General features: G+C 42.2%; 1 protein-coding gene across 5 annotated transcripts in view; it reads right to left on the minus strand.

Moving 5' to 3' along the window:
- NECAB2 (N-terminal EF-hand calcium binding protein 2) overlaps window positions 1-21,606 on the minus strand; it is a 425,733-nt gene that overhangs the window by 231,249 nt on the left and 172,878 nt on the right. For all 5 annotated transcript variants that reach the window (XR_003092925.1, XR_003092924.1, XM_025198410.1 and 2 more), the window contains exons 4-5: window positions 13,042-13,067; window positions 5,070-5,167 (exon numbers count right to left, since the gene is read on the minus strand). Coding sequence is in view for 3 of the 5 variants with exons in the window: in XM_025198410.1 (XP_025054195.1) it covers window positions 5,070-5,167; window positions 13,042-13,067 (124 nt within the window). In the remaining 2 variants the exon portion in view is untranslated. The remainder of the gene's footprint in view (window positions 1-5,069; window positions 5,168-13,041; window positions 13,068-21,606) is intronic.

The following is a 21,606-nucleotide window of genomic DNA, read 5'->3' on the forward strand; positions in this document are numbered from 1 at the left end:
TTCCTGCAAGCAACTGAGGAAGAATAGATTAGTTGGATGGATGGACTGTAAGGTAGATAGAAAGTTGGTTGGATTGTTATGCTCAATGGATAGTGATCAATGGCTTGCTATCTAGTTGGCAGCCAGTATCAAGTGGAATGCCCCAGGCATTGGTCCTGGGGCTGGTTTTGTTCAATATCTTCATTAATAATTTGGAATATGGGATGGAGTGCACCCTAAACAAGTTCACAGATGACATCAAGCTAAGGGTGTAGTAGATATGCTGGAGGGTAGGGCTAGGATTCAGAATGGTGAGACAAATTGGAGGATTGGGCCACAAAAGATCTCAGTGAGTCAACCGTGTGCACTTGTTGCTAAGAAAGCTAACAGCCTATTAGGCAGCAGACTGAGGGAAGTAATTATTCCCTGCTATTCTGTACTGGTGAGGCCACATCTGGAGTTCTGTGTCCAGTTTTGGTCCCCCCACCCCACTATAGAAAGTATGCAGACAAGTTAGAGAGTGTCCAGCAGAGGGCAACAAAAATGATGAGGGACCTGGAGCACATGACTCTAAGGAGAGGCTGAAGAAACTGGGCTTATTTAGTCTGCAGAAGAGAAGACTGAGGGGGGATTTGATAACAGCCTTTCACTACCTGAAGGATGTTTCCAAAGAGGAGGCAGATGACAGAACAAGGAGCAATGACTGGTCTCAGATTGCAGCAAGGGAAGTTTAGGTTGGATATTATAAAAAACTCTGTCACTCAGAGGGTGGTGAAGCACTGGAATGGGTTAACTAGAGAGGTGATGGAATCTCCATCCTTAGAGGTTTTTAAGTCTTGGCTAAATAAAGCCTTGGCTGGAATGATCCAGTTGGGGATGGTCCTACTTTGAACAGGGGGCTAAACTAGGTGGCCTCCTGAGGTCCCTTCCAACCCGAATTTCTAATATGATTCTATGCATTCAAAACCTAAAAAGTGAAAAAAAGAAGAAAATTCCTGTTACTAGGTTTGATTTCTGGGAAAACTTCTGATCAACTTGCAAGACAAACCTGTTTGAAAATTGCAGAGTAGTTTTTTTTTTCCTCTGTAGAAAGCAACTTTGTTTCTGGATTCTTATACCAGTTTGCTACAGTTGGAAGAATGCTATTATGAAAAATTTATTGATGCATTTTGCACCTCTCTAGTTACAGCTTCTGTATAGGGAGCTCATGTTCTCTTGTGAATTCATTCATGATTTACCAAATTGTTTGTGAAGGACTCTTGTAGATTTGTTTGCTTGTCAGCACTTCTAATAATCTATGAACAGATCATGAAGTGATGATTGGACACACTATGAAGAGAAACATCTCATGTGACCTGACTGAATGAGCAAAACTATTAGACATTGGGTTTCTGGTGGGAATATCTGCAAAAAGAAGAAAGATGGTCTTGTGGTTAAAATAATGCATCTGAGAATTGGGACATCTGGAGGAATACTCTGGTTGTTCTTGTAGAATTAATTTATCTCTATGTGCTTTCGTCCTTATCCAAAAACAGGAATGATGCTTCCTTTCCTTACAAAGTATCGAAAGGGTAAATCTATAAATTCTAATCATGAATTCAGATTACTGTGGTAATGAGGACCATCACTATCTAGATAAAATGAATTATTAATCTGAAAATATTTCTTTCCACGAATACTTTAACATTTCTGTTGGCAAACTTGCTTGCGGTAATATTTGGAGAGCGCAAATATAAGAGAGGCATGAACAGAAAAAAATTGATCTAAAAAATGAGAATCTTGCTGACATTTTTGCATTATTCATATGGCTTTATTAGTTAGAGATATTAATTTAAAAAAACGCCTCTTAAGTATTTAGCCAGTGTTGACTGAAAGGTTAAATCATCAGTTTAAAATAGCAGAATATAAATACTTCAAATACTTTATTCAGTTTTCATACAGTGCTCTTCCCCAGTACATAAAAAACACCCTGAGGTTAAACTAAACTAAATACACCAGGACTTTTAACTAATAGCCAGAGAAGAGAATAAAACTTAGATGTTTTCTGACCTAGTCCAATTCCTAAAGCTTCCTACTGTTACTAAACCTGTAAAATTAAATTATTCAAATTTCTTTAACTTTAGGAGTAAATGAAAAGAAGATTTTGACTTGAACTATTCTAAAGAGAACTGGAATTCAATCTGTGAATAAGTGAGGAGACTTAATAAACGGTCAGAACCGCTTTATTTTGCTCAGCTTTCAGCAGACTGAACAGCTCCTTATCAGAGCAAAAGACAGACTATTTTTCTCTTGATGAAATGTATGTAATAAATGTACAGTGCAGGTAGGGAAGTTTGTAATTGTAGGAGGATTAACAAATTTTTTAAATATTATGGATAATAAGTCAGGTCTGGTTTATTACATTATTTATAAAGAACACATGGGAATTGATTAAAATGGAATATCAAATGTAAAACTTTATCTACTGCATGGAAATATGCCAATGAATGACTCGCTTCTCTGGCAAAATATTTCTCTGGGGCATTCATTCTGTTGGGTTTTCCAGATATTTATAAATAAAGTTTGTAAGCCTTTAGATTTGATACAATCATTAATGGTCCATTATTTACTAATTGGTTTATTAAGGTATTGTGCATCATATTTGGAAACAGTAGAGGTCCATTTGCATACATAACAATACATACTTATACAGACATGCAGAACTGCTTTTCTGAATGCAGTTTTACTAAATGCACACATAAATGGTACTTTATTTCCCCAATCACTTAACTGTCTTTAAACAAAAAGCCCCCTGGTATTTATTATATACTGAAAATATGTGGCTATATTTTTGAAAGAACTTCAGTATGGCTTCTAATTTGGAAAGTATACTTAACTGAAAGTTTAAGAGATGGGATATAGGCATGAGATTCTCAAAGGCTCTTAAAGTCAGTGCAAGCCTGCTCCAAGTTTACTTTAGGAGCGCTTATAAATTGACTTTGATGAAAAAAGAGTTAGGCCAATTCTGAGGCCTCCTGAAAATCCTATCATAGGCATCTAAATACCTGAACCATTGGTAGAACTGCACCAGGAACGATATAAATAAAAACAGTGCAACTCATGACTCAGCTGAGATCCTTCAAATACTTTCTGGCTTATAAAATTGCTGAGCTGGTACAACTGTATACTACAAAATCTTTATGCCATTATTCACTTCACATGTCATTTTCACCTTGATTTAATAAACTGTCCTTGAACTTTCAAGGTTTATCAGGCATTAATAGGAAATGTCTATCATCATCATGTTATTGCCAAGATCCACTTACCTGTAAATGAGCTGTTGAGAGGAGACGATATTGCTAACTACGGAAGAGCCCTTCCCAATTATTTGCTTCAATGACATCAAGTTTGCATTGCAGTTGAGGTATCAAATGTAGCCTTTTTACTATTCATGTGGTTTTCTCTGCTATAGCTTATGTTGGCTACAATGAACCAAAGTGCTTGAATGGAGCAAAAGGGAAAAATCCACTTGGATAAGATCAACATACTAATATTTCCAAGCCCTGTAGAACTGTCATCCTTTAAGATGCTGAGAGAATTTTTCACTTCCTGAAGAATTTCGATTTTTTTTTGGTTTAAAGACAACAGCCATAACAAAGCTAATAGAAAGTAGCTTGTTTCATTGATTACATGCAAACCAATATCCACAGATCTGATTAAGATAATTTGTTTTCTTTTTTGATATACTGATGCCTAAAATGCTGATGCTTTAGCCATTTTAGAATAAAAATTAATGATTTTTACAAATGTATTTGTTTTCAGTATAGGCTATCATATGAAGTGTTTTCTAGGGTATATACAGATGTCTGGAGAGGTTAGTTTGCCCAGGTGCAGAATTTACACTTAGAGCTCTGGTTAGGTGGATCTAAGTGAGAACCATACAGAAGTTCAGGATAGTTAGATTGGTCCAAAAATAGCAGCTGATCTAAGTCAAACCTACCTCCAACGTACACCTAACTTAGATCAAGCTGGCCATTTTTAGCCATTTTTAGACTGATTTAACTGTCCTGAACTTCTGTAGAGTTCTCACAACAGCCCCAGGGCTGGGAAAGCCTAGGCACTGGCCTCAGCCCTGGGCCGGCTCTTTTCCTATCCCTTCCCTAGTCCCAGGTTATTTTTAGTGCCCCCCGTCCTGCTTCCCCAGCCCCTCTCCCCCACGCCCAAATAGACAACGTCCCCTCCTGCAGACCAGCCAGACCCCCCTCCCCCCTCACTCTCACCCAGCAAGCTGGCCAAACACCCCATCCCACAAGTACCTCCCAGTGCTGATTTTACCAGCATTCACCAATGCCAGGAGCTGAGGAAATAAGTTGGAGTAGGGGGAGAGGCAGGAAGGATGGAGGGAGTTGGTTCACTCTGGGGGTGGGGGGAGTCAGGGGGATAAAAATAGCCCCTGATCCTGGGAGTCAGGTAAAAAATCCCCCAAGCCTCCCTGTGGTTCCCCCAAGTCCTCCTGATTGAGCCAAACCCTCTTGGACCCTACCAACCCACCCCACAAATGCCACCAGCCCCTCCTGAGCCTGGTTACTTCCCTAGTTGCTCCAAGCCCCCACTTCTCGCCCCCCCATCCCAACTAACCTTAGATTAGGTAGATATTTTTAACTCCTTCTAACCTCCCCAAGGAATAGGCACTTTGTAGAAAGACATTAAATGGCTATGTCTAAAACAGAAATTTTTAAAATAAATTGATTAGTGATATAAGAACAGCCTAAACTGATCCATTATTTCTAATCAACTTTTTAAAGTTAGTATGCATTATCAATCACATAATTTTATCCCATGGGTTTTAAAGGTAAAATTTTGCCTCTCAAATTTCTTACTTAGCTTAACAGTGAAGTTACACTTATTTCTCCCATGACCACTTCAGAAGCACGTTATTCTTTCTGATGTTGTCATTTCAGGTGCTGTCACCTCTATCCCTTTAAGTAAAATGAACCAGAAAAAGTGTTAGTTCTCCTCCCACAGGCCCACAGGGCCAAAGAAGGCAGATGAAGGCACTTATGTAGATTTACTTGAATGACATAAGCTATAACAAAAAGATGATAACTCACCCGCTTGGTATAGTCCATGGCTTTCAAAATGGAGAGGTTAAGGGTTTCCAATGAAGCCAAAACATCTTCATAATCTCCCATATGATCAACAAAATAATCTGGAGAAACAATGTGGGACAAAGGGAAGAATATAGGAAACTTAATGCTCCAGGTCTGTTCAGGGTTACAAGATCATTTTTGGTGAAGAGAAAAGTTTAAGAAGATCTGAAGTACATATTTGAGAAAGACATTAGTGAAATTAGTACAAAACATATTTCTGTATTTTCCTTTAACACTGTATTTTCTCCTAAAGAACAAACCAACAGGTTCCACGCTGAAGAAATGTGGTACTTGGCAGTACTGAATGTATGTATGGCTTAACCTGTCCATTTGATTTTACTTTTTAACCTAGACTTTCACATGAGAGGTGATGACTTATTTCAATCTGTACCATGATTTTCAGAAGTAGGCAAATATTCACTATGGCATAGGATGGAGTTACACAGCTCATTTACACTTGAGTACACCAGATCTAAGCCTCAGTTGTTTTGCTGTTGTGCTCACATGCAGACTATTATTCTAAGACAAATGACACCTCTGAGAAACTTTCATGAGAAAATTTGTTATCTATAGTGTTGCAGAGCACTTAGGTGCCCTGCTCCTTTGAGGAGTGGAAGCAGTGAGTGGGGAGCCCCAGCTGCTGGTTACCTGGGCAGCCAGAGTGAGCTAGTGGCCCACATCTGCCAGCGGTCAGCTGACCGGAAGGGGCAGGGCCTGGCTCACATATAAACCCCAGGGCTGAGGCCAGGATGGCAGTTCCCTGCCAGCAGCCAAGAAGGTAGGAGCTCTCCCAGAGCAAGCAAAAGGGAGAGGCCTGACTGCAGGTACAGCCTCTGATACTGGTGAGGGATGGAGCACCCCTGGTGCGGCTTGAATGAGGTTATAGCCGGGCAGCTGGAATTTATGTTATAGCCCAGGGGCTTGTGTTTTGTTTACTGTTTAAGACCAGTGGTTTGGGTGAGGCTATTAGGGGATGGAGAAGGCCTCATAGGAGACCCATGGCAGCGTGGGGAGCCCTGGTGCCAGAGAGGGCGCAGCATTTGAGGTGCATTGACTGGGTGCCAGTGAAGGCTCAGAGCGAGACAGGGCCGCAGAGAGCCCAAGCACCAGTGAAGGTGCAGAGCGAGACGGGGGCCACGGAGAGCCTGGGGAGGACCAGGGGGCCAAATTATAACAAGGCCCAGACTGAACAACGTCATTTCCATCTGCGAGGCTTGGGGTGTAGTACAGGGGTGGTTGGAGCCACGCATAGCCCATATGGCTAGGGTGCCCCGAAACACCCATTGTGGAACGGGACCCACAAGAGGACCAGGAGCCCATGGGGTCAGAGTACAGCAAAACCGTGTCCAAGATGATGTAATGGCAGCCTCCCTATTATATACTTACCAACAAAGATGTGGCGGGTGAGAATTGAGGGTGCCCATTGGGCCAACTTGGCAAGGTAAGGGGTCCTTGGGAAGATCACGGCCAACCTACAGGACCCCGTACCGTGACATACAGAAATTACACATTCATAAACAGAAATGATGACAAATTAAGGGTGGCAGCATCATGGTTATACAGTAAGAGTTTGGAATCTGGAAACTAAGTTAATGAATTTATGTGTAATTAATACAAACTAGAATTAAAACACATTGCCTAGCACTAGTGAAAATTCATATTGGCATGACATCTCCATCAAAGTCAGCTAAAAATAAACTTCAGGAGACAATTCCATTAATTAGCTTCTTTTGAATTAAAACTTAATTAATTAAAACTGCATATATTTATTTACAGCCTGAGAATGTTTCCAAGTGGCTTGCAGGATGAAGAAGATATTGGCAGCCATTGGAACGACAGCAAAGCAAGCCTCCAGCATGATTTCTGGCACCTCATCACTGAACCATAGATATGCCAAATGTCTAATTCTTGGCAGCAGCAGATTATTTTTTCACATGAAAATGAAAAAATAAATCACTGTATAGAGCTGCTTTTCAAAAAGAAGGTAAAGAAAGTCTACTTTAGAGATGTTAAAGTAAAATGTTTTCATGTGATTCAAAAATGTCAGGGACAAAAACTCAATTGTTTACAGAGGGTAGCTTTAACGCTGCTTATGTCTTGTTTGACTTTAACTCTTTATTGTAAAAGTATTTTTTAAAGTTCAGCAAGACAGTGTTTTGTATCCAGACATGGAATTCTATAGGGCCAACTCTGGGCAGCAGGTATGAACTGTGGCACCTGTATCTAATGTATTCATGTAAAAAGCTTAAATTCTTCATCACAGTTGGTTCTGTGTATGGTTTCTCTTCACTGAAGTCAAGAACTGTGGAAGGTATTCTGGTGGAAGTACAGCTACAAAAGCTAAGAGGTATGCATAAAAAATGGGAGGGCTTTCCTCATCAGTGTCATCCACCCTACTTGAATTGTGGGTGTATGTTAGAATAGAAACTCAGTAATTCCAGTTTTGCTACTCTACATGCCTCCTCCCAGACTTACCACATTGCACCAGTGAGATCTTACCAAGACATTTTTAAAATGTATATAAAATGGATATTCATACAATTTGGTTAGTACTAAAGTTTTTTTTTATTTAAACTGCAATGTAGTGGTTGCATTTTGGTAATTTGCAATACTCAGTTTCCAACATACATTATGTGCTGAGACTGCCCTAAAATCAGAAGCTCTCTCTTAGAAGCTGCTAAAATTCAAATCTGGAATGCCTCCCTGTCCTCCTACGGTTAGATATCATACGTAAGATATATAAGATATATTAAATTTAATCACTCAAAGACATATAAGTATACTTTCCTAACCAGGAAAGTAAAGTTACTGATAGCATGTGTCAAATAATGACGGCATGTGCCTTCTAGATGGCATGTGCCTTCTAGATTACTTGGATACCTGAATAAATGTCATCATTCCCTTTGGTTGCAAGTAATTCATGCTAAGGTACTGTCAGACAGGACTAAGAAATGGAGTGCCAGGTCACTGGTTCTGTTATCAGGCAGATCATATGGTGAAGACTGTTTAGGACATGGACTATAGCAGGGGTTGGCAACCCTCAGTATGCGTGCTACAGTATGGCACACAAGGCCATTCTCCTCAGCATGCCACAGCCAGCCCAGGCTCTGGGCAGCTGTGACCAGCCCTGGGGCCTGGGCTGCTTGTAGCATCTGGCTGGGAGGCTGTAAGCTGTGCTGCAAGCAGCCCAAGCTATGTCTGGCAGTAGCTGCCCAGAGAGCCTTGGCTGTCTGCAGCCAGGAGGCTGCAAACCACTGCACTGGGGTCCAGAGCCCTAGCTGTGTTCCATGGCAGCAGCAGCTGCACATGCACCTCCAGGCAGATGGTGAGGGAGGTGCCTGGGGCAGTGTAACCCCAGTCTCTCCCCTGCCACCTGCCCCAAATGTGTGCATGCAGCTGCTGCCAGCAATGAGGATCAGGCTCCCCCAAGGTCTGCCCCTGGCACGCCAAGTCAAACCATGGGTCAGAGTTGGGGTTTTTTTGGCACTCCAGCCAAAAACGTTGCTGACCCCTGGACTACAGCATGCATATTACCAAAAACAAAGTCATACAGTGCTGTAAAAAAATAAAGGTTTTTTTTAACAGAATGTATAGGTAATGTGGACACTCAGATTATTTGCATTATTCCTCCAATTTAAATATGTAGGAGAATTGTTATCTCCAAGGCATCTTGCATATTAATCACTTCTGTTTCAGATTGTGAGCTGACTCCAACAAGGGTCAAGATAAAAATATTCATCATCTGTAAATACTACTGCACAGATCTCAAGGTGCATAATTTGGATGGGAGGAGTTCACTGCCCTGGAAAGCATCAGTCACTGGCCAATATTGTTGGGGAACTAATGGAGTTATTTTCTAATGGAAGCCCAATTGCATAGCTTATATAATTATTCCTCCTCCCTATCCATTTAAAAGTTGAATAGTTTAAGCAAAATATATTATCTTCTATGAGTTAAATTAAGAGCAGTCCAGTGAACAAAACTTGATGCAAGCTAAAAGCAAAATGTAACATCAAGAGCCATCTTTTTCTAGGCAGGTAGAAATTTTTGAGCATTGCAAACTAGTCCCAAATGCCCCCATGTAATACACAATTGAGATGGTTGCTAGCCAGAAAACCTACATATCAGCTTGTGCAGCAAAACAATCTTTATGTGAATATTGGTAATTACCCACCCATAAACAGACACCTACAGCTCTTTTTTGTCATGTATTTTAATTACAGAGATTATGGATCTATCCCATATATTCATCAGTCCCAAAGTAATATGAGCACACTCTGGACGACAGCAGTATAATTTTCAGTTTTATGAGTTTGTCAGAAAAAGAAAAGAAAGGTATCATCAAACAATGATAATAGTTCAGTTGTATTTTCATGTGAAGTTTATACTTTGACATGCAGTTACTAGTTTATTGGGTTGGCATGGTAGACAAGGAGGTTTCATCAAAAAAGGAAAGAATTAAATGTCATTGGCAAACAAGGCTCAATTTCTCATGTGTCAGATTTCAGCAAATGGAGCCAGCTGAGTATTTTAGGACTAGAAATTGGAGCGTAGTAATTTTAAAAAAAAATCTAGTTTATTTTCATGTATTAGTGTTCCCCCTATTAAATCTCATGCTATAATTATGGGCTTATTCAATGCTACTTCCCTGTGCTAAATAATAAAACCATGCAGCAGGAGGTCAGGAAAATGCAACCTCCATTCTATACCACGGTCAATAGCATAAAGTTTCCTACCCAGAGGTATCTCATTTTAAGGACTAATTATAGCAGCAAACACAAAGAAACATCACTAACTTAATATGCATCTTTCAGTTGCTTCAACTGAACTACTACAACTGGCTATAGTAAAGATACAGAGGCCTTCAAAGATATTCAGGATGAAGCACTAGCTACTTTGAGCTCAGCATAAACATACCAGCCAACATAGTAATGTTCATCAGGGCCTGACTGGCCTCTAGGAGCTGGATTTCAAAGTGTATAAATGCTGCCATTCAACAGCAAAGAGAACCTGTGCCCCTTTGAAGTTGGAAAGGAGAATGTAACTGGCAAGTGCTTTTCTGTGTCATTAAAAACAAAACAAACCCCAAATAAATCATGCCCTCCCCCTCACCCCCAAAAAGGCCACTTTCCTTCACCTCAAATCTTAACATCAGGAAAAAAATTATCTCCCTAAGGAAGATTCACAAGTCACTTTAAATCTAGATATAGCACTCAAAATTTCTCAGTAGGAATATTTTCTTTTTTGGATGATGTGTTGGATAAAATGTTCTTACAGAATTTTTTATCTGTCTCTAAATTTCTCTGAGCAGTCACGGGGGTGTATAGTTGATTATGAACATTAGACTGCTTGCCATGAAACATGAAGCTTTTCCTAAAGACATTATCTGATTATTACACAGCAATACTGGTCAATTGAACCTAAGAGCAAAGCCTGGAAATGAGGTATTGTCTGGAATTAACCCACTAGTTCTTATTGAGCATTATCCGCATATTTTTGTGCACAGTTCTGCACTCATTTGAAATATGGCAAAATTGAGAAAAGCTTTGCCAACTTCACTGCTGGATGGAAAACCATAGTTCTGGGAGTTCACAGCTTCTGGAACTGCCAAGGCATGTTATCAAAACTCCCTCTTTTCAGTTCACTAACGCACTAATAAGGTTGAGTAACCTGAGGAGAGTCAGAGGACACTACTTTATAATGAGAGGAGGGTGAGAGAAAATAAGCTGTATTTGGGGCCGAGATGAGCCTAAGCCAATGTATTCAAAGACGGCTAGTCAGTTGGTGTCACTTCAGTTCAATACACAGTGGTCCCAGCCTTCCATTCTTTATGCCTCTATAAACATCTTATTTTTCACAGCCTGAATGTGGGGGGGTTGTTTATCAAGAACAACTGCAGAAACAGAAAACTAACATTTGCAGTCACATTTATCACAAACTAACCTAGGGGTTGGCAACCCCCGGCGCACATGCCAGAATATGGCATGCGAGGCCATTTTGCTTGGCATGCCACATCCAGCCTGGACTCTGGGCACCTGTTGCTAGCTATGGAGCTCAGGCTGCAAGCACTACTGCAGGCAGCCCGGGCTCTGTGGCTGGTAGCAGCACCCAGAGCCTGGGTCATCTGCAGCTGGGAGGCTACAAGCAACTGCATCGGGCTCCAAAGCCCCAGGTGGGCTCTGTGGTGGCAGTGGCAACACACACACCTCTGAGCAGATGGCGAGGGAGGGGCCTGGGCCAGCAGAACTCTGGTCCCTCCCTCACTGCTCCCCTGGAGGCACACATGCAGTCACCACCAGCAACAAGGATTGGCCCCTTGCAGCTCTCTCGTGGTCCGCCCCCAGCTTGCCAAGTCAAGGTGTGGGTTAGGGCTGGGGTGTTTTTGGCACTCCCGCCAAAAACATTGTTGACCCCTGAACTGACCTAAACCATGGGATATAAGGTGAGTGCCTCTTTTCATATAAAGGGATCTAAGATACAACACTGCTATTTAAAACCCACATAATGTTTAAAAGAAAAGGCACAGTTCTCTGGGTTTTACCCCCACCTTATGCCTCATTTCCTTAATTTACAAATGCCAAGATTTTATAAGCTAAAGATTAGGGCTTCAGGGAATCAGGACTGTTAGGAGTCTAAGGTTAGAAAAAGACAATTCTTGATGTTGCCTCTGTGTCTCCATAACAGTTTTATGGCACTGCAAATACCAAGCAAACAATGCTTCTACCTTTTGTCCTGCCACTGATATGGCATGAAAAAGGTACTAAGGAGTTGTGCTGCTTTATTGTGGCCAATGTCTGTGTTTGTTCTGTGGTGGGAGAGTGCAGGCAGCCTGAAATTCCCATGCTCCCCCGCCACTCCAGCCAGGGACTTTTGGGGCTTGAGAGCCCTGATTCTGCACACCCTGGCTGTTACAGTGATGTACCCCTGAGGTTTATTTCTGTAACCAGGGAAATCCCATGCATGGAGGCAGGGGACCTAAGAAACACAGCTGCCCCTTGCCTCCACACCAGGACCCTCATAGCCTTAGGCCTCCATGGGACCTGCGCTAACCCATGTCTCATGCAAAGTATGGTTCAGCATGGATCCAGTCAGGGGCAGAGGACAGGCACTAGAATTGAGTAATCCCTGACTGTACCTCCATGCAGGGACTTGAGCCTCCATATGAAGCATGAGTCAACATAGGTCCCTGCACAGAAACACAAGGTGTGGGGATTTCCTGGCTCTTTCATCCCATCACTTTCCCTGCCAGGATTCATGCTGGCCCAATGCTTCAGGGGGAGGCATGGGCCAGTGTGCAGTCTGGCAAGGAGAAGTGATTAGCACAGGAGCCAGGGAATCTCTGGTGTCCCATACCTCCCTGCCAGGATTCATACTAGCCCATGCTTCAGGCAGAAGCATGGGTCAGTATGGGTCCCCACATGGAGGCAGGGAGTGCCAGGGATTTCCCAGCCCCTACACCACCCTGCACCTTCCTGCTATTCCACAGCAGGGCCTATGCTGACCATGCCTCCACATGAGGAATGGGCCAGCAGAGAACCCAATGGGGGGGAACAAGGGGCCCAGGGAATCCCTGGACAAGGGAAGCATAACATCCCTTGTGCTGCATCAGGCAGGTGATATGCTGTATCACCGGTGTCCTGCCACAGTTTATCCACTTATCTCTTTCTCCCCTAACACCCAATTTCTCCTTGTGAAGTCATTGGGGAACTGCTAATATGCAGCCCCTTTGAACCTGCCTGTCTATTCTGAAATGTAAAAGTAGGCCCCTGTTTTTCAAAACCTTGGCTATTCTGTATAAGATAGTTTCTTTACAAACAAAAAAGAGAAGATCCCTCTTTTTCTCAACAATACAAGAGTTCACTTTACCTTTCATACACCCTGAAAAAAGACTTGCATTAGAATTGCTATTACTAGATAAAGAAAAGGTACTTACCACACAGCTCCTTTGTATCCACATTACTGTAGCAAGGGAGATACAAGTAAAGGAAGAAAAGAGAGAGTTAAATAGTTTAAAAGTAAAGGGAAAAAATAAAAGATGTATGAAGAATTTATATTATTAGAGATGGACACAACATGTAGAAAAGTTATGGGCCTAGTTTCAATTTTATAGTTTAATCCCATCCCAGTTTAATGCCCATGTTTTTCACAAACCACCCTCACTTCACTATAACAGGCTCTTAGTGCTTTAAGCCTTAGTTAACTACTTAATAGCAGAGCTGTGCCAGTGCTAGATAAAATTCTGTCTTCATACTGACCATACAGGCTCAGTGATGGGAAGTGCTTTGATTCCCATCAAGACAAGCAGGAGACAGTCATTTACATAGACATAGTTTGAATGGCAATTAACTTGAATTAGGCCTGATTGCCCAGGGAAAAAGTGTTAATCTCAGATACTTTATAGGTACTTAAAGTGGGACAATGGGTTTGTAGGTCAGTAGGATACCAGATTAAAGGCTTTGTCCGAGGGGAAATCTGAAGTCTGTTTTCAGCCTGTGAAATTCACCAGATTGTCAACACACAGGGAGTCACAATAACCAACCTACAAAACCAATACAGTCCAGTTGCACCTAAATGGGACCACTTTCAGTGGATTATACTAAGGATTTCTCCCTTGGTAGTTTTTCACAGATCTAGTTAATCACCAATGTTGTACACCAAAATAAAAGTCCTTTAATAGTTGCTCTACTACAATCATCAGTAACCAAGACATAGAATTATTCATATGCATGCTGTGGAACCACCACATGCAAAGATCATTCCTTATACCTGAACGCACATAGGTCTAGCAACTTTACAGATAAGTATTTTCTTGTTAAAATTACCCATTGCATTCTGTTATAAAACAACATGATACCGGTACTTTGTAAATTATCTGCAAAGTAAGTGATGTGCCCGTTTTATGTTTCAAAGGTAGCGAGATCAAGAGTTCATTCCTTGTTGGCACTGAATATTCATTTAAAAATACAATCTGAAATGGTATCAGTGGCAAATGTCAAGTTAACAGTCTCAGCCATGAGACATTTGACCATAACTTGGTAAGAAGAGGTCAGTGTCATAAAGGTTCAGTTGGATAAAATGGCTTGCTCTGCGTTCTTCTCTTCAGAGTTACTCTGTAGGTCAATGGACAAACAAGGGACCAAGGCAAAGCCTGACAGGAAGGGCTGGTTCCATCCAAATAATATAGTCAGCTCATTAGGCATGAAACTAGAGTAGCAGCACCTATACTGTCAGTGGATTCAAAAGAAAAGTCTCCACTTAAAAACCACGCTGTAAAAAGGCACAGAGCACCAGTTTGTAGTACCATATTTAGATTACTAAAACTGAAACAATATTATTATAATTCATTTAACATTTTTATTAAGACTCCCCCACCATTTCTCATAGCTAGGGAAACACAAGGGTGGGAGACAGTTTAACTTTCTGTTCTTTCCCCCCCTGCAGTTTGGCATTTCAAACTTTTGCCAGGGAACCGATGAAACTGAAACGCATCAGATTAAACAGTGAAAAAAAGATGCTGGTTTATACACAGCATAGTAGTATCATGCGGGCTCACTGCCACACATAATTGAGGTTAAGAATTTAGTAGAATTCCAAAAAACAGAAAAAAAAAAAGAATGAAGGCATCTATTTGGCCAATAAGAACATATTCATCGATTCATAGATTGTTAGGGGCTGGAAGGGACCCTGTAGATCATTGGATCCAGTCCCCCTGCAGTAGGCAGGAAAAGACAACTGGTATCAAGTAACCCCAGGGAGGTGATTGTCCAGTCTCCTTTTGAAGATTTCCAGGGTGGGTGACTGCACCTCCACTGAAGGGAGTATATTCCACAGTCTGGATACCCTGACTGTGAAGGAGTTTTTCCTGGAACTGAGCCTGAAGAAGCCTTCCAGGAGTTTGTATCCATTGCTCCTGGTCTTCTCCAGGGGTGTCCTGGTGAACAGCTGTTCACCGAGTTCTTGATGTACTCCCCTGATGTAGTGATAAGCCATTACCAAGTCCCTTCTCTTCTGTAGGCTGAAGAGGCCCAAGTCCCACAGCCTCTCCTTGTATGGCTTGTCTTGCAAGTCCCTGATCATAGGGGTGGCTCTTCTCTGGATCCTCTCAAGTTTTTCCATGTCCTTGTTGAAGTGCAGCCCCCAGAACTGGATGCAGTACTCCAGCTATGGTCTCACCAGTGCAGAGTACAGTTGGAGTATCACTTCCTTAGTTTTGCATGAAATGCAACAGTTAATGCATGCCAGTGTGTTGTTTGCCCTGCTGAGCACAGCATCGCACTGCCAGCTCACCTTCATGCAATGATCGATCATTACTCTTAGGTCCCTTTCGGCTGTGGTGCAAGTCAAATTGTCGCCACTGAGCCTGTAGGTATGTTGGGGATTGTTTACCCCCAGATGGAGCACTTTACACTTCTGAGTGTTGAACTTCATCTGGTTCCAGTCCACCCAGCTCTCCAGCCTGTCCAGGTCTGCCTGTATCTGCAATCTATCTTCTGGCATGACCACACTCCCCCATAACTTGGTGTTGTCTGCAGACTTGGCCAGTGAGCTTTTCACCTCCACGTCCAAATCATTGATAAAGATGCTGAAAAACATAGGTCTAAGCACAGGCCCCTGAGGGACATCACTGGCCACTTCTTGCCAAGATGACACGGATCCCTTCGTGAGAACTTTTTGGGTCCTACCATGCAGCCAGTTTTCCACCCACTGAACTGTTGAGCGGTTAAGCCCACAATCTTCCAATTTTTCCACAAGGAGATCATGGGATATTAGATCAAAAGCCTTTTGGAATTGTAGGTATATAATATCAACCTTCTCTCCCATGTCCAGGTGGTGAGAGAAGTGTTTATATGCAATGACATGAAATAAGATATGGTGCAGAACGGATATAAAGTAGGTCAGTTTTAGCCAGTTCATGGTGGTGCAGCATACTAGCACTTCTGTCACACTGCTGTCTTAAGTTCTAGAATTTCAACTTCCATTTTCCAATAAAAGTCAGCCTTTGACTCCAATGTTGTGAAGAAAATTCTAAAAATCCATTCAGCTGATATGATATATAGGAGTCTTCAGTAAGTATGGAGCAGCAGCTCTGAGTGGCATGACATTTTCTTCCCAGATGTTAATTCAGCTACCCACTTATAAATTTAATGCCAACATCATTAATACAAACAGTTATTTTATTAACTAGAATCACATATGTGCACCATTTTACAGTGCAGCAGATGGATGGCATTTGGGAAATATAAGCACTCTCTTTTTTCCTGACAAGAAAGAGCTATGACCACGGAGTCCAGCAGAGTTCCTGAACATCTTGAAGTCCTACTAAGGGAGACCAAATGTCATAGTGTTCAGAGAGCACAGATATCAGATGGTTATCATCTCTACACACACACACACACACACACACACACACACATCATTTGCACCTTCCAGTATGCACTGCATCTCATTTTGGCAATTCTCATGTATAGTGTTCCCTCCTAACGTGATCCCCCAAATAAAACCTCAAACTACAGAGCATAACCCAACACCCAAATTGGTAGGAAAGATCTTTTTACTCAAGTCATGTTACTCCAGTAATGACCTATTATGGGAGTTCTTCCACTTTCCAATTATGTGGGTCACTATGAGACAGGTTACTAGGCTACCCAGACTCTATTCTTCTGATCTGGTATGGGACATTTTTTAATTCTGAAAAACTCTGAAAAAAATCACTTTTTATAAGAACTTCAGTCTCAATTCTGTCTGGTCAAAGTACTTCAAAGTCTTATTGCCCTATGTAGAAGCCAGGCATAAACTACAGTCCCAGAGTTCCCTGTACACAAAGTTCCACAAACTAGCCCTCAGTGTATGCATATGCTACTAGTATGTAAAATGTATGCCCACAAGCACAGAGGGCATGGCCAGGAAAGAAAGACTGTGACTAATCTACTTGAGACTCAGATTCCTGCATTATTGCAAAAGTTATTTCAGACTTGAAAGGAATTTGAAATGTTGCCGTAATAGAATTATTCTTTATCAATCCATTTATATCCAGCAGAGCTATTTCTTTAACTAAAATCATTCTTGATCTGCCTGACCTGTCAGCATAGAGTGGCTTAAGGAAGAAAAGATTTTTAAACACTGATTTCATTACTGGAGCTCTCTGATAGTCTTAACATCGCCACCTACTAAGTCTCTGAAAGCACTCATGGCACTTTATGCCCTAAAAGGCTTTAACAGGAAGCACTGGCAGTTTCCTTACCCCAGATTCTGAACTCTAATAGATCTCAATAGAGGGACCCATTTCTTTCATGAAGTAAACATCCCAGACTTCCCACTTGTGGGTTTTTTTTTTACTTCATTGAAATTTTGTTTTGCTGTTACAGTTTATAGGAGAAAAAGCAGCTCTTTTCCCTGCAAGTTGTTTATCCATCATCTTTTCCCTCTTGCACTCCTTTCTGGATCACTAAAAGTCTCCTGTATCTTCTCTTGTCCCTAGTCCTCTCTCCCAGTTCTGACAGAGACTTTTCTATCTCATGTTACCAGAGACCATAGTCCTTGCTGCTCTGAAGCTTTCCTGACATTAGCATTTACTATAGTTCATTTCTCCAGACCTTTAGTGCTGCTGATTCACTTTCCCATCATGCATTATGGGACCTTTTCCATTCACTCCTCTCTTCCAACACATTTCCCATTTGGGTAATCATTTCAGAGTGAGGAAAAGATGTTGTCAAAGCTTGTGAGAACAAGAAACAGTGAATCCAAATCGACCACACACACTCTGTTTCTAGTGGTGTAGGACAGATTTCCTCCCCAACTTGACTAGGATCTTTGGAGCATTTTCTGCCTCCACTGGGAAATCACTCCATATCAGTAGAAACTTTCATAAGGAAAACACCAGAACACATTCAACTGGCTTGGAGCCTTTCCAAAGAGCAGCATAATAACATTTTAAATGGGTTAATAATGGACTTACACTTCAGCCACTGACATGATCAAAATTGCTAGAAAGCTTTCCATTTCCCCCCATAGTATCAACACTAATGTTTTGTGTCTTGAGCCAAATCAGTCAAATCAGTTCTGAATTCTATCTACTGAGCAGAGCTCAATCATTCAAGTGTGTCTGGTGCTACCAGTGGCAAGTATCCTACCTCCCAGACTCTTCAACCCAGGGCTTCAGAAAGGAATTTTTTTTGTATTCCAAGTCAAATAAGCCAAATAATCCAAAGCCTCCCAATCTATTCAGGCTCCACCACGTTTGCCATTTGTAGTTGGAGCCAGATGCTAAACTCCTCACTGGGGGTAATTTCTGACACCAATAATGCTGTGTTAACTCATAATTTCACACATTTTGGGCACACGGCCCTACAGAACTCCAAAAAAGTGAGTGTTGAAAATGTTATAAAGAAAAGTTGCTTCCAGACCCATTTATTGTATTCAGGTAAAGGGACCATAAGCCATGCATATGAAGATGCTTGCAGAGCAGATGCTGAAATCACCTTAAGGCCAAGATGTGAAAGGCACATTTATTTTTCTGGAAAGCAGTTTCACACAAGCTTTGGCAAGTAGGCCAGGCTCCCACTTATGTCCTAAGAAGTCACATTTGGGATAATCCCTTTAGGAGATTTCATTTGTTATCAGCCAGGGAGGAAACTATCCTGTTTCCTTTTTCTCTCCTTCAGTTCTTGAACTATATTTCATAGGCTTTGTGGTCTTGATAACCATTTGGAGCAGTCAGTGTGCTGGGCAGATTAATTTCCATTTTCTTACTGAATAAACTTCCAGATATCTCTTGAGCTCCTGCTATTACTGGGATTAACAAAATTGACCTTCTGCTACAGAAATTTGTCATTTTACCTTAATTCCTTCTGATATTTAGCATCTTTCCTAAATGTTAGGACTATTTGAATGATTCCCACAAAATTTCCAGGATTATGGGGATTTAATTTTCCATGAACTCATTATTTTATCATAAAATAATGCAATAGAAATGTTAAACATGCAGATGTGAAGCTTCATCTGAATGAGTTTGCATACTTTAGAAAGAATAGGCTCATGTACTTTTGCAATGGGGAACTGCTTAATCAAAATCTTAGCAATTCATCTGGAGAAAAATTCAGACAGAAAAAGAAAGAATCCTTTTTACTGAAGAAACATTTCAAATGAAGAAGGTACAGTCGCTGGCTAGTGAGAGCTCACCAGCCTGTCTTAGATCATGTTGGCAGCAAATTAAATAGCTTTTTATCTCTGCAGAGCTGAAAGGACAACTACAATAGTTTGGTGGGGGGGGGGGAGTGGTGACATTTCCAAAAGTGTTTAAGTGACTTGAACTCTTGGGGTGGTACTCTATTCTCTTATGAAGGCCTAGTCAACCAGATCTGGTTATCTACCTGATCACCTAAATCCCCAAAATGCCATTTATGTGTGGGTTGGCACTATTTCCTAGCATGTACATAGCTGTTCATGTGCATGGGGTTATGGACCCAGGATATCAACCTGTCTTTAAGACTAGGGACAAGTGATCAGAAACTGGTTTAAACTGTAACATGCTAGAAGCTCAGTGCACATAAACCAGTTTCAAAATGGCTGAAACTGGTTTAATATAAACCCAGTTGAATGTATTATCAGACTTAACTGATTTGGGTCAAACCGGTTTATGAAACTTCTGTCCCAAACCCCTTCTTCTTCAAGTTAAATCAGAGTCCCCCAGCATCCTAGTATTTTGCAGCCCTTGGTTGTGCTGTACTGTCTGCTCCAGAGAGCAGGGCTAGCCCTGCTCCAGAGAGCAGGGCTATCCCTGCCCCTCTGCTCCCTAGCTGGAGCAGTGAGGGCTGGCTCACTGGCCTGCTCACTGGCTGGCTCACTGCCCCCCTGCCCCAGCAAACCCTGGCTGGGGTCTGGGGCCAGGGAGGGGGGTAAAACTTCCCTTCCCTGAGTACAGAGCTGCCCTGCCCTGCTTGCTTAGTGCTGGCTGCAACTGTGGACTACAAATCCCAGAGGCACCTGGAAGCAGGAATAGGAAGTGATGAGCAACCCTGAAGAGTCCTGCTATTGTGATGGTGGACTGCATCCCCCAGCGTTCAGTATTCAGACCAATACTCTTTAATATATTCATAAATGATCTAGATTTGGGTGTCAGAAGCAGACTAGCTAAGTTCGCAAATGACACCAAATTGTGGGAAAGTACAGTCATGCTAAAGGATAGACTGGGGATTCAGGCCAACCTGGACAGGTTCACAAGGTGGGTGGATCAAAACCCGATGACACTCAACACAGTAAAATGCAAGGTGCTCCACCTCGGGAGAAAGAACCCACATCATACTTACAGGCTCAGCAGTGCTACACTCACTAGCATCACAACCAGAAGAGACTTGGGGGTCATGATTGATCACAAGATGAACATGAGCCACTAATGCAATGCCACAACTGGCAAATCAAATACTGTAAAAGCTCTGTTATCCGGCATCCTCTGTTACCCAGAATGGAGGATGCCAGATAACAAAATATGCCGGTTAATTGAGTGGCCCGAACAGGCGTCCTTGTCTGTTTGGGCCGCCACTTTTCCCGCAGCATCCAGGGCATTGCTGAACCTCCCGTGGCATTGCTGACCCTCCCATGGGCCCTGAGGAACTTGGAGGTGGATCCTGTGGGACAGGAGGCAGGCCCCATGCAGTCTGCTATTCTCCGGGCCATGGGGACTCAGAGAAACTGGAAGCGCCATGGTGGGCACTTCTGGTTTCACTTTACCAGATAAGCAAGCATGCTGGTTAATAGAACATGCTGGCTTGTAAGGTGCTAGTTAACGGAGCTTTCACTGTACAACTCCTGCTTGCATCTACCAATGCATCTCAAGCAAGATGCAAGAAGTTATCCTCCCATTTTACTCGGCCTTGGTGAGACCACAGCTAGAGTACTGCATCCAGTTCTGGACTCCACACTTTAGAAAGGATGTGAAGAAGCTTAAGAAAATCCAGAGGAAAGCCATGTGCATGATTATAAGTCAAAAGAGCAGGCTTTATGAGGAGAGGCTGAGAGGCATGGGACTCTTCAGCCTGATGAAAAGAAGGCTCAGACTGGACTTGGTGGTAGCTTATAAGATTATAAGGGATGTACATCAGGAACTGGGAGAACATCTGTTCAACAGGGCACCCCAAGGGAAGATAAGGTCTAACAGAAAACCGTTTTAGACTGGACACAAGGAAAAACTTCTTTACCGTCCAAGTATCCAGAGCCTCGAATACACTCCCCACAGAAGTGGTGCAAGCACCTATCTGGATACGTTCAAGAAACACTTGGATCCTCACCTTGCTGGGGTCATCTGATCCCAGCTAACTTCCTTCCCTTTGGACAGGGGGCTGGACCTGATGATCACACAATGTCTCTTCCAGTCCTAACATCTATGAAATACAAGAGACCTTGGGGGCAGCAGGAAGATGAAATGAACATACAGCCCATTCTGGCTATGTGCCAGAGAGCCAAGCTCTAGCACCCCCCCCCCCCCCCCCCCCCCGTCCGCGCC

This window comes from Alligator sinensis, unplaced genomic scaffold, assembly GCF_000455745.1.
Source record: "Alligator sinensis unplaced genomic scaffold, ASM45574v1 scaffold97_1, whole genome shotgun sequence".
NCBI lineage: Eukaryota > Metazoa > Chordata > Crocodylia > Alligatoridae > Alligator > Alligator sinensis.